Here is a 17,456-nt window from a genome sequence, read left to right on the forward strand (position 1 = left end):
GAGAACCAAACCTAAAGGGACTGATTTAGTTACAGCCATTCAAAAATCTACATAAGGTGCACATGTTAAGGAATGCTAGCCCCTGCCACCTGCTCAACGGGATCATAAGGTGGACAAAGGGGTATTAGTGATGCTGAGATGGGATTACTTAGTAAGACTAGATATTAAGAAAGAGAAGAGCCTATCTGCAGTCCATGGAGTGAACACCACTCTAAAATTTGGAGAGATAGATTCTTTTGGGAGGTGCAATATTGTGATTTATAAGACATCTATATTTGGACATTCAGATCATCCATGGTTCTTGCGTCATAGCTCCCAAAATGCTTGAAATTTCCTGAGGATAAGAACTATGGGAACATCTTTTGTTAAATTATTTGTTCTCTTGTCCTCAGTTCCTGATATCACTTCAGAGCCATAAAAGTGAAATGGGTGTCTTGTTATTCATAACAAGCTCCTTTCCACCACAACTGGGTTGATGTTAATGAGGTGACTTTTGGAAAGCACCCCTTTTGGGGGCTTGTTGCCAGGGGAACCAACCATGAATAGAGGGTTGGAACTTTTAGTCCCATCCCCTGATTTCTGAAGAGGGGGAGGGGTTCGAGTTTGAGTTCGATCACCAATGGCCAATGATTTAACTAATTATGTCTATGTAATGACTCCTCCATAAAAACCCAAAGGAAGGAATTTGGGGAGCTTCTGGGTTGGTGAACATGTGGAGATTTGGCAATAGAGGTGCCCTTAGAGAGGGCATGAAAACTCCATGCCCTTTCCCCATAGCTTATCTTATGTATCTCCTCCTTCCGGTTGTTCCTGAGTTACATCCTTTTAAATAAACCAGAAATTCGGTAAGTAAAATTTTTCTCTGAGTTCTGTGAGCTGTTCTAGCAAATTAATGGAACTTGAGTAGGGAACTCTGATTTCTAGTCTGTCAGTCATAAATATAGCTGAACAACCTGGACTTGTGAGTAGCATTTGAAGCCCAAGAAAGGGGCCACTGGAACCTCCAACCTATATCTGGTCAGTCAGAAACAGAGGTGATATAAGCTAAAGTTTGTGATTGGCTTCTGAAGGGAAGGGGGCAATCTTGTAGGACTGAACCCTTAACCTTTGGAACCCTTAACCTAGATAGTAATAGTGTCAGAATCAACTTGAATTGTAGGACTCCCAATTGGTGTCTCAAGTGATGCTTGTTGGGGTTGTCGGAAATTACCCACCAACACATACACACATTTGTATTGTATTGAAATTAGGTCCAGGAACCCAACTAGATTCACACGTTAAAACAAGAAATTTACCTTGAAACAATGTAAAACAGGGGAAAGGTCAGCTTTTACCCTTTGCTTTACCTCAGGGATGCTATAAGCACAGCTCTACTTTTTCAAGTCTCTTCCTATCTTCCTCTCTGTATTCTGGGACCTCAGAGGATCCACTCTGATCCAAGACATACAAGATGGGGATGCTCTAGGGCAATCAACTTGTAAATACCGCTGCCTTAAATTCTATCCTAAGGGAACAGACACACCATAAGCAAAAAGAGCCAAAACCTGATGCGTTAGAATTCACAGGGTCAGCTAAGCGTTTCTTGTGTGCCAGTTTAGCCAGTCCCTTAGAGCTTCCTGCCAGAAAGGTTCTAGAACTAGGGATACATTCAAAGGCCTTGGAGGTGTTTCACAACCACTCCATTGCCATAGCCATCCGGCAACCCAACTTTCATCCTCCTAAGATTTGTTTCATTAAGCTTTTATTTCTTCTGACAATGGGTCCAAGTTTCTCTTCCCCATACCTGCCCTATATTTACCTGACCTTTCCTTGGACACCAAAGTGGTATCAGGAAAGTCACTGAGTCATCATATCTGAAAATGCTTCAACTGAAACCTCTAGAGTGTTCACAATTTTTAGAGTTGATTATCATTGTAATAATGATACTAAAAAAGATGCATCAATGAGTGTCTTCATATTAGTATATTCACTATAAATGATGTTATGAAGTTATAGTGGAAAGATATTTTTGTTTTCAAGAACTTCTTTTGATAAATTTAAAGGCAGAGACAAGGCAACAGATTTTGGCCTCATTTAGTTTATCCTGAAATTTTGCATCACTTTGGAATTTAAGAGGAGAGTTGGAGGATCCTAAAATATGGTATTGATCTAAGGACCATCTGCTACCAATTTGAGTCACAGAGAAGAATATCATAATTTTAGGATACAATGGGTTTGACCACTGCATTCATGACCTACATTTATATATGCATAAGGATTTTTAAATGCTTAAGTAGTCTTATTTCACAAGAGTATATCAATCCAACATTTTCAAAATAAGTGATCATGGTAAAGCATTAATTATTCATATTATGTTATAGAATATATATTTTAACAGTGGAAGAATCACATTAAGTTATGATGATGTGTCATAGTACCACATAAGAATGGATCATTAATATGCTTGGTTGATAATTAATGGTTCTTTAGAAAGACCAAAAAAAAATTGTCCAGTTTTGGCAGAAATTTTCCAGGCTAGTTGATTAATTTAAGGAAAATTACTGTAATTATTTCGATGGCATGTTTCCCATTGGTATTGAGTGATGACCACTTGCAAAATAGTTTTAAATAAAAAGCTCAGAGTGTTCCAGTGATGTTTTAAGGAGTATTTGTGAAACAACCATATTCAATGATTGTTTTGTACCATAGCACAAAATATATCTCCCAATGAATCATGTGCCATAATGTATCTGATTTAAAATATTCTAAGCAAATTAGAATAAATAATTTTTGATATAATATTAAAAACTCTTTTTCTTGTTTGGGTATTTTAAAATATACTTACGGGTTGTCCAATAGCAGTACTATGGGATTAAGTTCTTTCTTTGGTCTATAATATGCCCTGAGAGGAACAATAAAATTATACAATCCATTTCCAGCTGTTTCAGCTGCAACTATAATTAGCTTATTTTTGAATCCATAGGCTTTTGCGTCCTCATAGTAGTTATGCTGGCAACTCTAGAGAAGAAAAATTATACAAAGAAATGCCATTTTTATACTCCACTAAAATTTGCTGAAAAAATTTAGGATATATGGAAAAGTAAAATTAATCTAACCTAGTAAATCCTTTATTTTATAACAAATTTGAAAATAGTTAGTTACATTTTTCTATGCCCAGTTCTCCAGCCTGCTTCAAGAAGTGAAGGTGTGCATGGCCAAGACAAATGAATTGCAAGTGTGTAGCTTAATATGGGGGAAGAAAAAGTCAGAAATATGTGTGTGCACATGTTCTATTGTAAACTAAAACATATTGCTAGATGACATCTGGGTATCTATATTTAAAAATTACCATAATGTATATGTATATCAAAAAAAATCATGTTATATATTTTAAATATATACAATTTTTATTTGTCAATCATACCTCAAGAAAGCTGGAAAAAATCTACCTCTAACTTTCATTTCCAGAAATATAATAATATTATAATTAAATGACCTTGGAACATTCCAAGTACTGAACATCTAAAGGGATGGATACCGAGAAAGATTTCTTTGTTGTTAAAAAACAAAAAAAGAAAACACTAGTTGTCTAAATGTATACCTGAGCTAGCAAGATAATAATAGAAATACACAAAAGTAAAATACCAATACTAATAATAACAACAAAACAGTAACAATACATTATCAAAACTCATTATTATCTTGAGGGTATTTTGCTATTTTCTAGAGAGCTAGTACTTACTGGACTTAGCATTATTAAACCAAGATTCTTTTAAACTAAATTATCTGCATGGAGAACTGTTTTAGTGTTCTGCTCTTTTATCTTTCTAGGCCTCTCTGTGGGTTTCTTTTTATTTGGGTTGAGATTATTTGATTCTCTGTGGATTCATCACCTATTCTGGAATATTCTCTACTTTTTTTCTTTAATAAAAAAATTACAGAATGCTGCTGGGAACAAGGCACCATGAGTCAGCAGAAACAATAAACAATAGAATTAGACTCACAAAGACTACAGATTTTGTTGTTATTAGATTCAGAACGAAAAAATGAACATGTTTACTATGTTTAAAGAAATAAAGAACATTTAAAGTATGAACAAAGAACAAGAGGCTACTTAAAATATTCAGGTAGATGTTAAAAGAAATACATATTCTAGAACTAAAAAGTATAACAATTAAAAATAAAAACTCAAACAATGGGTTAGATTGCACATTTGATGCATGTGAAGGGGTCAACTGCAGGACAGAGTTGATGTAATTACTCAGAATGTGAGAAGAAAAGAGATATAAAGTAGTATGGAAAAATTAAGATACTTGGAAGGTAGTATGACAATGTCTAACATATATTTAAACAGAATACTTGAAAACGAGATGAAAGTATCAGAAAGAAGCCCTATTCAAGTAAATATTAACTAAGGATTTTCTAGAATTAATGAAATACTCAAGTCCTCAGGTTCTGGAACTCCAGTGAATCCTAATTCAAAGAAATAAATAAAAATCCAGCTTCATACGCATGGTAATAAAAGTGCAAAACAACCAGACAATCAATCATATCTTAAAAAGAGCCAGACAGAAAAGAGAGACCACCCACAGAGAATACAAACTAGAATGATGGCCTACCATTCAATAGCAACATGGAACCCATAAAGCAGTAAACAAAATTCTAACGTGCTAAAAGAAAAAGAAAACTCATCCTGGAATTGGACACCCAACAAAACTGTCTTTCAAGAATAAGGACATTTCAAGGGAAACTGAAATTGACAGAACTTAACACTAATAGGACTTTAGTAAGAGAATTTCAAAAGTTGTAATCAGTAGGAAAATGAATCCAGAACACTTAAGACATAAAAAAAGAATGAAGAAAAGGGGAAATGATTTTTTAAAAAGGAAAGAGTAAGTCTTCATTGGAAGTATGATTGGAGATTTACTAATGTAAGTAGGATCCACAACCACATGAAGGAATGAATAAGGTTACTCACAAAGAGGTCATGGAAAGAGAAGAGTGACAAGTGATGTTGAGATTATTAAGAACTTCAATATTTATGAGATAAAATGAGGAAAAAGAATTAATTTAGGAGATTCAGAAGTAGCTCAATTAGAAGAAACAAAACAAAACAAAACAAAACAAGGAGAAAACAGGAATTTAGTGTTGATAAACCTTGATCAGGAACCAGTTTGTTGATACTGTTGTAGAATGAACTGGGCAAGTAATCCCAACTCACACACTTCACAGATGCAGTAGGATTGACTGTTTAATCCCATCTCTTGATTGCCAGGTAAGCATTCATTTACATAACAGACCACTACCTCCAGCCACCAATGCTAAATAAATAAAGGATAATACCAGATGTCATCAGCCAGTCAACAGCATTCTGAAACTTTGCCTTCTTAGTACGGTAAAAAAAAAAAAAAAAAAAAGAGAGAGAGAGAGAGACAGAGTCTTTGGCTTTAAAAGACCCTCTATTGTTTCTTCACCAATCCTTATTTCTGAAAGTTTAGCTTTTCAGTTGTATCAGGTTCCCTGCTTGGAGATAAATCATTTCCACTCTTTGATCTCCCAGTATGTTTTTTTCTCTTGAACTATGTGTTAAAAAGTAAAATGCAGGAACACCTGGGTGGCTCAGTCTGTTAAGTAGCTGCCTTTGGCTCAGGTCATGATCCCAGGGTCCTGGGATTGAGTCCCGTATCGGGCTCCTTGCTCAATGGGCAGCCTGCTTCTCCCTCTGCCCCTCCCTCTGCTCTTGCTCTCTCTCTCTGATAAATTAAAAAAAAAAAAAAAATGCTACCGGAAGTGAATCCAGGTTTTGTGGGGCCTTGGGAAATCCTCTTTAAGGAGAATAACACAAATATTATAAATTTTAAAAAATAAATCACAGGTTCTTAGAAGAGGCCAATCCACGTGAAGGAGTCCTGAAGCTTAAGATTTATTAACGTTACCAAAAATACACAGCTAATCAGCAGTAACAAATACTGCAGACAGTAAATTAAAAAAAGGGCCAAAAAAAAAAAAAAGGCATTGAAAGATGGAACTGTCCAGCTTAATGGACACAGAGGAATATTTGGGAGCAATGGCAAAGATTTTCTAATGTTCCGCTATTCTTCCTCAAGAGTGACAGTAACAGCCAGGCTTCGTGATGTTTATTTCTATAAAAAAGTAATAGTAGCAAGAATACTAACAGAACGCATTAGGTGCCTACTCATTTATTAACTTCCTGGCACTGTGTTAAGCATTTTGCTTGTGCTAATTTACAGAATTCTCACGAGAACCTGATGAGGCTCATATTAAAATTACAACCATTTTACAAATATGGAAACTGAAATGTAATGGCGAAGCTATTTGCCCAAATTGCAAAGCCTATAAGCAGAGAGCTGGGATTTTAACTCTTGTTAACTCCAAAATTTAGAGTAAAAGAATAAATTCCTGGTTAGAATTAGCAGCAAATTTAATTTCTGGGAGGTGGAGGATTTGAGAATCTTCTTTTTATCTGCTTTCTTATTCATCAAGAGAACAAGCTCTTATGCAGATCATGCCCAGTGGCCATCTTGGGAAAGAGATTTAAAAATGTTTGCATTCTTGTAATCTTTCTGTTTTGAATGGCTCCTTTAGAACATCCGAGCAAGAATCAAGAGCTACAATAAAATCTTTAGGAAAGGAGATAAAAACCACAACACTGATGCTAGCTTTCAATCTAGTCAATAATGAATCTTTGTGGCTAACACATAGACAAGCTCATTTCACCATGCTGAGCAATTCCACATTAAGTTTTGAGGCAAAAATGCCTTGCAAAATAAATAGTGCACAATTGGCCAAAGTGATTTTGAGAGACTCTCGATGTTGAGAGTTCATAGGTTTGAGGTTCTGGCACCTTTGTTTTCCTCTTTAAAAACATGACCGACTGACTAATCGGGTACTTTAGTAGAAGGGTAAATCATTTGGGTAATCTTTAGTACAGTTAAGAAAGTCCAATTCACTATTTTATGTATTGCATTTACATTTGAAAAGATAATGCTCTTTAAACATATTTTAGTCAAAAGACTATACAAAATTATTTAAATATACGTAATTACAAAATGCCATAATTTTGGTTTTGGACAAAACAACAATTGCTTACCTTGTCTAGTCTTAAGCAGCAAAATGGCACTTTTTCATGAAGGAGATGACAAAAAGTGGGTGAACTTCCTATATATGGAGAGTAAGGTGGGTAGCCTTTAGCATATCTGTAAAACAATATGAAATATTCGAGTTGCCTTGAATAAAACACACATAGTTGGACAATTAAGTTATAGCCATGTGTCTCTATTTTTATAAAATTAGGTGCAACTCTTTATATTGCAATTACATTTTGATAAAGAAATAGTTAAGAGGGGCGCCTGGGTGGCTCAGTTGGTTAAGCGGCTGCCTTCGGCTCAGGTCATGATCCCAGGGTCCTCAGATCGAGCCCCGCATCAGGCTCCCTGCTCGGCAGGAAGCCTGCTTCTCCCTCTCCCACTCCCCCTGCTTGTGTTCCCTCTCTTGCTGTGTCTCTCTCTGTCAAATAAATAAATAAAATCTTAAAAAAAAAAAAAAGAAATAGTTAAGAATAGGGATAAGCAAACTAGGACCCATGGACCAAATCTAGCCTATCAGCTGGTTTTGTGAATTAAAACTTTTTTTTTTTTAATTTTAAATGTTTGGGAAAAAATTTTTAATTGGAAAAAAACAAAAGAAGAAGAATATTTCATGTCACATAAAAATTACATGAAATTAAAATTTAAATATCCACAAGTGAAGTTTTTTTAGAACACAGCCATGCTCATTCATTTTATGTATCGTCTATGGGTGCTTCAAAAATAGTTGGATTGGTGCAGCAAAGATTATATGGTCCATAAAGTCTATAATATTTATTAGCTGGTTCCTTTTAGGAAAAGTTTGCCATTCCTTGGTTTAAAAGATTTAGAAAGATTTTTTTAAACTGCAATATTAATTTTTATAAAATACATTTAAAGCGAAATGACTTATTATGATTTACTCCATTAATATTCATTAGTCATCAATGCATAACCACAAAGGAGTAAACAGTTCAGTTAATTATTCAAACACCCACTAAAAACAGAATATTGTTGGAAACATGCTTAAAATATTATCAAAGATAATTATTTGCTGACTTTATGAAAGTAGCCACCAGCATGCACATCACAACTATATTAATTTTCAGAATAAAACTATCAAAAAGTAGCAGCATAAATGAAAATTAAGAAATAAAATTTGGTAGAGGCAAAATTCCTCTATCTAATATGAAAACTCTTTTCTCACTAAAAATTACCTTCAAAGTCAAGAAATTTCAAACCTAGTTTAAACTGTTTTCCAGACATTATTAGCTAGGAGGATAAGATGGTGCACATTTTGCAAACTTAGAAGTTGATAATCTCCACTATTATTTCAATATCTTTTTCAGTTTGCTTAAAAAAAAAAAAAATCCACCTCTCAGTCTTTTCAGAAGGATATGTAAAGAAAGAATTTCAATCACACCACACAACATCATTTCTAGAAATATACTGGCAGTCAAACCTCTCCTTGTTCCCATCAAATATTTCACAAATAAATTTGGGTACTATTGACTTCTTGGAGAGTGGATTGTGTTCTGCAGGAACATCAAACTTCCTTGTAATAAAATTTTTTTTAAAGTGTGAAGGATTAAAAGAAGGATTTTTTTTTTTTTAAGTTTCAATTATATTTCAGTTCATTTTAGTTCAACATTAACATCAACATTAACTGAACATCTATCAAATGAAAGATATTGGGACTGGTGTTTAAATGGTGTCACCACTGCCATTACCACTACTACTAGTAAGTACTACTACACCTCCTAGTAATTATTACTCATCGAATGCTTACTCAGCACAAAGCAGTGTCCTAAGCACTTCTCCATTATCTCAATTAATCTACATCTGAACATTATGAGGCAGTAATTATACCCCCTTTACAGAAATAGACACTGTGGTTCAGATTGTTTAATCAGTCACTTGCACATCACCAGTACAGGGTGGAACTTACATGGGAAATAAACTCTTTCAGACTCCATTTTCAAGACTGCTGACCACTGTGCTTTCCTCAAGAAATAGCAATATTAATATGTGACTAAGACAAGTAAACAAACCTTACTGAAGATTAAAATGTGATTAATAGCATGGACACTGGCACTATGTATTATGGAGGCATAGTAAAGAGAACTAGTACTTCATGTATTCATTCATTCAAAATATTATTGGTGTATACCATATGAAAAATACCTCTGAACGCTAAGATGAGGAAGGGAAGCTTAATGGTGGAAACCTGCACTACATGTCGTTGAATAATGACCGAACTTTAATATGGACATGGAAGGAAATAAATTAAAAGTAGAAAGTACAATATAATTAACAAAAACACACAATCATGAAAATGCATCCTATATCATGAAAATACTGATTTATATATTTTCTTCTTTAAGGATAAAATATAATTTAGAGAAAACTGATCCTGGAAATATATGTTGAAGCCAGAAATTTGAGGTCTTAAAATACTTTATAGGTAATGGAAATACTGGCTAATAGGAAGGGTGTTCTGGTAGAAGTATGTGGAATTGATTCTACGATATACAAAAGGTAAGGACATTAGCGCCCCATAGTAGCACAAATTCTAGTAAATCTTAAACTGTTCTAGAATATCTAAACATACTCTAAGTTTGAGGAAATTTCTTCATCTGCTGTAGTTTCATCTTCTGATTGATCACTTAGAAGATCACATGTTTGAATTGATGATGTATCTGCAACCTCTAAAACGGGAGCAATGCTAGGTCTTCTGATTTCTTTGCTTCCCTCCGTAGGAAGAGACAGGGTGGGGCCACTTGTTGATCTACAGCTTGTGTCTTGCAAGTCTATAGCCACAGTACCTGCAACAAGGAAACATAAAAATCCATCAAAGCATTTGCCACCTAGATGATAATCAACATTTAATGATCAAAATGAAATACAACCATTATAACTGGTAAATATATTATTGTTTACCCTTTAATCTTACAGGTTATTTCTTTCCCATGTGGACATTTTTGCCTACACGGATTAAAAAAATTCTGCATTTGTGCAAAGTGTATTTGCTGAGTCTAGTTCTATTGCACAAAACATAAGATTTGTGGGACACCGAAATACTTAGGAATCTAAAGTGAAAAAAATACCTTGTTTCAATTTACATTTATTTAAAATTAACAAATAAAATTTTGGCCTTTTCAATATAGTGGATTTCTCATTATATCCTTTTCCCCCATTTTGTTCTTATTCTCTTGCTGATTTGTAACCACTTTTTTTATATTAAAACCATTAATATTTTATATTTATTCAACAAATATTTATTGATTACCTACTGCATGGAAAACACTATCCTAGGCACTTGGGATATGCAGGGAATGAGAAAATGCTTCTACACATAAGGGTTTATCTTTAAAATAACCAAGTAGACAAATAAATGAAAAAAGTCATTTTAGATAATGATAAATACCATGCAGAAAATAAAACAAAATGATGTGGTAAAGAACAGTGGGGTTGGGAGCAGGAGAAGGAATGAATTTTCACCAGGTGGTCGGTGGTCGGGAAGGCTACTCTGCAATCATGACCTTTGATTTTTCACTCAAAAGACAATAGTACTCAAACTGTGGAAATACCTTGAGGCAGTAGTAACAGCAAAACCTAAATAGTTTAAGGCTTTTGAATACTGGGGGATAGTCAATAGTAAACAGAAGAAACAAATTCCTTTGGGATTTTTTTATTGGAATTTCAAAATTAATTTAAACATCAATTTATGGAAAGCTGATATCTCTCCCCTTCTGAAGAAAATAATACAGTCTAACCGATGAGTGCCATCATATTTCTCTACCACTCACTTCATTTACGCACTAATACCTGGTCATCTGTCTAAAACCCCTTAGACCTTACTTTGTCCCATTTGAAGCACCTATTAAAACACTCGCCACTTCTCTCAAACCTCTGACCTTGTCATCTCCTTTACTATTACAGCAGAAGTTTTTAAAGGGGGAATAAAACTAATGGATTTTAGCATCTCTTTCTCTGTACCATGGAAAGAGAGGTCAGCAACTGATTTCTAAAACCTCTGAGACAATTACATGTCTCCACCGAAGGAGGGATAAACAGGAAATGTTTTTGAGGGTGAGGGTTGGTAGCACAAGTCTGGTGAAAATATCCGAGTATTTCTCAAAACTGAAATCAATTTAAGTTTCAGAGACTTGTACCTCTTCATATACACAAAACTCAGATTAGCGGGAGGGGAAGCCTAGTGTGTCTGTTCGTGGGGAAGCCTTCATGTGATGGGAATATATGAACATTCCCAGAACTGCTGTTTCTGAGAAAAAGATGTGGGGACCAGTACTCAGCAATTCCAACATCAGAGCGAAGGTAAAGATTGTTGCCATCAGAAACTCTATGCTTATCCAATTTTTTAGCACCATAAATAAGGATTAATCTATAATTCATTCTATCTTTGGGTAAGAGGTGAATGGGATCCTAGAGAAAATAAGATTAAATTTTCTATTTAGTAGGTATGTGGAATTGATTAAAAATTAAATTTTATAAATTTGATTTACAAAAATAGGGAAAAGCCATGATTTACATCCTAAGGTTTTAAGTTAAAATTCATATGTATAATATTTATCCTCTGCAGATGACCACATTGCTGAATTCAGAGAGAAAACAGAACTTATCATAGAAGAAATCCTTCAATTCCCTGATTGCAAACAAACATGAGAGTTTCAACAAACTTGTTCCTTTTTTTCTGCTTAGAATCTAGCAGGGAAAACACAATTCAAAAAGTAGTTACAATTACAGAAACAAGCTCTTCTTTGAACATTTCCTTTGCTTAACAAAAACTGATTCTTCCATGACATCTTCCCCTCAGCCCTTTAAAAAGGTGGTGGGTAAATACCCTCAGTGTTCTGACTCTTTCAGACTCTTTTCCTTTTATCCTTTCTAAAATCCCAGCTTTGTATCCCAGATCTTCTGATTCTATCACCACTATCTTTCACTGCTTTGTTTGGTGACTGATCCTATGTCATTCTACTTATTTCTTAATGTTTCTAGTCAGTTTAGTTTGTCAGGACTGTCATAATGAAGTACCGCAGACCAGGTGGCTTAAAAAACAGAAATTTATTGCCTTACAGTTTTAGAGGCTGGAAGTCTAAAATCCAGGTGTTGGCAGGATTGGTTCCTTCTGAGGGCTGTGAGGGAAGGGTCTGTTCCAGGCCTAACTACTCGTCTGGTAGATGGTCATCTTCTGCCTATGTCCCCTCTCATTGTCTTCCTTGGAGGTGTCTTTGTGTCCTAGTTTCCTCTTCTTATAAGGAGACCAGTCATAGTGGATTAGAGCCTGCCCTAGTGACCTCATTTTAACTTGATCACCTCTGTAAAGACCTTAGCTCCAATAAAGGTCACATTCTGAGGTACTGGGGGTTGGATTTCAACATAAGAATTTTGGTGGACACAATTCAATTCACAACACTATTCCTGCCTCATCCAGTGTGTTAAAAATACAGATAGGTAAGCCTTCTCACTTCCTCGAATTCACTAAAGAAATCATTTTCATCTGAGGCCCCTCACTTCCGCACTTTTTAGACCTTGTTATAACCATTAACAGCCTCACTGCATTTATTCATTTCACACATTCATCCTCTAATCACCACTATTTCCTATCTTTTCAGGTCATTCTCATTTGTGTCTCAACTTCAGCTAAGGTTTTACTCTTCTAAAACTTCTAGTTATAAGATCAAGTTTGAATAATCTCCCTCACTCCCTTCATGTTCTGTCTTCTCTTTTTACCCATCTTAAACTCCTTATTTAGGCATTATGATTATTTACTTGCATATACTCTTGGTTCCCTTGCCACATTTTTGTTCCCTTACATTCTTGGCAAAAGCAAACCCTGTTTAGTTGCTGGAGTGGAGGGAGGTGGGAGGGTTGGAGTGGCTGGGTGATGGATATTGGGGAGGGTTGAGTGCTGTGAATTGTGTAACACTGATGAATCACAGACCTGTACCCCTGAAACAAATAATACATTATATGTTAATAAAAAAATAGATTTAAAAAAAAGCAAACCCTGTTTAAATTCCTGTTTAAATTCAACTCTGTCAACCATAAATTCAACCATTCTGTAATAAACCCCTCTGATCTGCCATTTTCTACTACCTCTCCAATGAAAGAGTGACGGTCACTGTTTTGTTACATTCAATTGCCAGTTTTCAATTCTCATGTTATTTGAACTATTAGTGGCCGTTGATGTAGCAGATCACTCCATTATCATGATACACTGGATTCCAGGACACCACACTCACCAGGTTTTCCCACTTCCTTGCCAGTGGCTCTTTCTTGGTCTCTTTTGCTGGTTTCTTCTCATCTCCCTGATATTTAATGTTGATATCCTGTAGGATTTAGTCCTTTGTCTTTATCCCTTTTCTGTCCATACTCATTTCATCAATGATCTTGTTCAGTCTCATAGCTCTAAATATAATACATAAGCTCAGGAACCCCAAATTTACTTTATCAGTGTATACCTCTTTCCTGAACTCTAGACTTTTATATCTAACTTCCCATTTGACATCTTCCTCTCAATGTCTAACAAACATTTGAAGTTCAGTGTGTCTCAAACTGAACTTTTTACCCCTGTTTCCCACCAAACCTGCACTCCCCAAGCCTTCCCTATCTCAGTGGATGGCCATTCCCTTTTTCCAGTTGCTTAAACCAAAAACCTTGGGGTTCTTCACACTTCTCTTTTTCTCATAGTTTACTTTCAATCATCAGTGAATCCTGGTTACTCTATCTTCAAAGTATACCCAGAATTTTCTCCTTCTTACCACCTCCATTTGAAAGTACTCTAATCCTTGGGCCAAACCAAGGATCTCAATAGCAGCCAAAGTGATTGTATTAAAACATAGGTTAGCATAGGTGAGATCATGCCATTGCTCTGCTTAAAACTTGCAATGACTTTCTTTCATTCAGAGTAGAAAAAATAATCCTTACTTTGAGTGTAAAAGCCCAAACACAATCTGTCCTGTTTTACCTCTTCTACCTCATCTCCTATAACCGATCATTGCCCACTGTGTTTGAGTCACAAGAACCTTTTTACTGTTCCTGGAACACTCAGTCAGGCTTCCCATAAAGCCTTTGTAGTAGCTATTATCTGTAAGGAATGCTCTTCCTCCAGATATCCACAAGGCTAATTCTTTCATTTTCTTCAATATTTTCTCAAATATCATCTTTTCAATGAGGCTTGCTAACCACCTCATTTAAAAATTCAGTCTCTCCAGAATTCATAAACCCTTTTACTAGCTCAGTTGCCTTCTTTCTTTTCTCTTATTACTTATCACCTTCTAACACACTAAATTATTTCCTTATTTTTTATGTGTTGTTTATTGCCAGTCTTCCCTATGATAGAACATAAGATCCGTGAGCTAGGGATCTTTATGTATTTGTTCACTAATTTATCACAAAAACTTATGAGTGTCTGGCACATATCAGGTATTCAGTAAGTAATTGTTAATAATGGAAAAAAATAAGTAGGACTACTATAAAAAAAATAATATGCTATGTCAATGACAAACAGGGTTACCTAACACAGTCCAAGCAGGGCCATGGAATATGTCTCAGAAAGAATGATATTGAGACTGAGATACAAAGGATTAGAAGTAGTTACCTAGGCAAAGTTGGGGGCTGGGGAGTAGACCTGTCAGAAGAAACTTCATGTGTTAAGGTTCACTGGCGAAAAACCATTTAGTGAAGGTTGAAAGGAATTTAGTACGAATGGGACTTAGGAATGCAATTGAAGGGATAGTAAAATACAGTACTAGAAAATAAAGGTGGAATTACTAAAAAAAAAAAAAAACTTTAAGTAAAGTGACTATGTGATTTATCTTACAAACTAGGATACTCTTGAGAATCAAAGGGGGCGGTCTTTAATAATGACACCAGGATAATGTATATAAACTGGGACTGTCCTGGGACAACTGGGAGTGCCTCATGCAAACAAGAAATTTTGGTCATCCAAATCATAAGCCATGTAATATTATAAAATTTAGATTTTTTCCCTTGGATAATAAGAAGCAATTCAAATGATTTATTTTTTTAAAAGATTTATTTATTTTAGAGACAGAGAGAGTGTACACATGCGGGGTGGGGGGGCAGAGAGAGAGAGAGAGAGGAAGAGAATCTCAAGCAGACTCCCCACTAAGCATGGAACCCAACGTGGGGCTTGATCTCACAATCCTGAAATCATGACCTGAGCTGAAATCAAGAGTCTGACACTTAACCAACTGAGCCACCCAGGCACCCCAGCAATTCAAATGATTTATGCAGGAGAATGATATTATCAAAATTATATAAAAATTATAACTCTGGTTACAAGGTGGAGAAGAGTGCAGGACAGCATGCAGGCATGGAGAGAAGCTTGGGCGGGGGGTGACCCTGCAGTTGAGGGGAAGGATGATGGACATTCAGACCATGATCACACAGACATTGGCAGAAAGAAGGGAATGACTCTCAGGGATACTTGATACTCTGATTTAATAGAATTGGGTGAATTACGAGGTACGAGAGGAGAGGAACAGTGAAAAGTCAGAATTGTGACTTTACAAATTGTAACGTGTCATCTGTTTTTTAGCCAAAAAATGGAGGAGGAAGTAGTTTTGAATGAAGGCAGAAAGATTAGTTCAATTTGAATATGCTGTGTTGGTTTTCCCTGTGACACATCCAGACAGAAATACATAACCAGTATATTGTTGTGAAGAGAAATTTAAGTTAATGATTTACATAAAAGAATCATCAATTTTTGGAGGGCAACTCAATCTGTGGGAGCAGAAGCACATGGTCAATACCATCCTATGCTGTGAAGATGTCCACTGGATTTAGTGACAAACAGAGTGGTGGCTTTGCCAGAGTAGTGATATAATGACTAGAGATTTCAGACGAAACGGGGCAGATGCATGAGGGGACAATAAGATTTCAAGCCAGCAACTGAAGACAACTCTTTCAAGGACTTTACCTGTGAAGATGTCAAGCCAAGAGGTCCAGGTATGTGTGTCTGTGAGCGTGTGTGCATACGTGTGTGTGTGTGTGTGTGTGTGTGTGTAGAGATATGAAGAGAGAGACACACAGAGACAGACAAAGGGAGGAGAAATGAGCCAATGATTTTGAAAAAAAATAAAGTTAGGTAATAAGGATGAATTAAAATAAAAAGGTCCCAGAGTAGGTAGTAAGTGAAGTCATTACTATTAAAATATTAAAAGTTGGGGCACCTGGGTGGCTCAGTTGGTTAGGCAACCAACTCTTGGTTTCGGCTCAGATCATTATCTCAGGGTTGTGAGATCAAGCCCTGTGTCAGGCTCTGCGCTCAGCATGGAGTCGGCTTGAGATTCTTTCCCCCTCCCTCTTCCTCCCCCTTTGCTCCTTCCCCTACTTTCTTGCTCTCTTTCTAAAATAAATAAATAAATAAAATCTTTTAAAAAATACTAAGAGTTAAAAGAAAGGACACATTATCCTTGTGACAAAAATGAATGTTTGTAGGTTCATAGGTGGTTTGGTGGCAAAATTTAAAGGAAATTCTTATTTGTCTGGATCTATTCCCTTTTTTTTTTTTTTTTAACTTCTGTGTCATAAAAGCCAAGTTCAATGGTGAGAATGAGATGGAGGATGGAAGAAGAGTTTTGAGAAAAACAGAGAATATCTGAAATACCCTCTGTTGATAACTGGATACAGAACTTAAAAAGAACTATAAAAGTGTCAGGTGCTTATATTCTAATCAGAAATATGAAATCATTGTTGACAATTTTGAATTAGCTTAATTTCTTTTTTTTAAAAGATTTTATTTATTTATTTGTTAGAGAGACAGTGAGAGAGAGAGAGAGCACAAGCATGGGGAGCAGCAGAGGGAGAAGGCTCCCTGCTGAGCAAGGAGCCTGATCCAGAACTCAAACCCAGGACCCTTGGATCATGACCTGAGCCAAAAGCAGATGCTTAATGGACTGAGCCACTCAGGCATCCCAAATTAGCTTAATTTCTTACCAGTTTAATAGCTTAGAAACTTTGTTCTGTATACTTAGTTACACCAAGTTTATAATATACACAATTAGTTTCTAAGTTTGACTTTGAAATTTTAACAAACATTGAAGGATATTTATTATGTCTTTTAAAGAAAGAAACTAGGGCGCCTGGGTGGCTTAGTAGGTTAAGCATCTGCCCTCCGCTCATGTCATGATCTCAGGGTCCTGGGATTGAGCACTGCATAAGGCTCTCCCCTCAGTGGGGTGTCTGTTTCTCCCTCTCCCTCTGTGATCTCTCTCGTTCTCGCTCTCTCAAATAAACAAATAAAATCTTTAAAAAGAAGAAGGAAAGAAAGAAAGAAGAAAGAAAAGAAAGAAAGAAAGAAAGAAAGAAAGAAAGAAAGAAAGAAAGAAAGAAAGAAAGAAA

At 35.7% G+C, this 17,456-nt stretch overlaps 1 protein-coding gene across 7 annotated transcripts in view; it reads right to left on the bottom strand.

Annotated features, from left to right (window-relative positions):
• KCNT2 (potassium sodium-activated channel subfamily T member 2) overlaps positions 1–17,456 on the bottom strand; it is a 377,236-nt gene that overhangs the window by 85,600 nt on the left and 274,180 nt on the right. For all 7 annotated transcript variants that reach the window (XM_032422169.1, XM_032422163.1, XM_032422167.1 and 4 more), the window contains 3 exons: positions 9,676–9,889; positions 7,091–7,196; positions 2,825–2,997 (listed from right to left, as the gene is read on the bottom strand). In XM_032422169.1, coding sequence (XP_032278060.1) covers positions 2,825–2,997; positions 7,091–7,196; positions 9,676–9,889 — 493 coding nt within the window. The remainder of the gene's footprint in view (positions 1–2,824; positions 2,998–7,090; positions 7,197–9,675; positions 9,890–17,456) is intronic.

The sequence above is a fragment of the Phoca vitulina genome, unplaced genomic scaffold (genome assembly GCF_004348235.1).
Source record: "Phoca vitulina isolate PV1807 unplaced genomic scaffold, GSC_HSeal_1.0 scaffold26, whole genome shotgun sequence".
Taxonomy (NCBI): domain Eukaryota; kingdom Metazoa; phylum Chordata; class Mammalia; order Carnivora; family Phocidae; genus Phoca; species Phoca vitulina.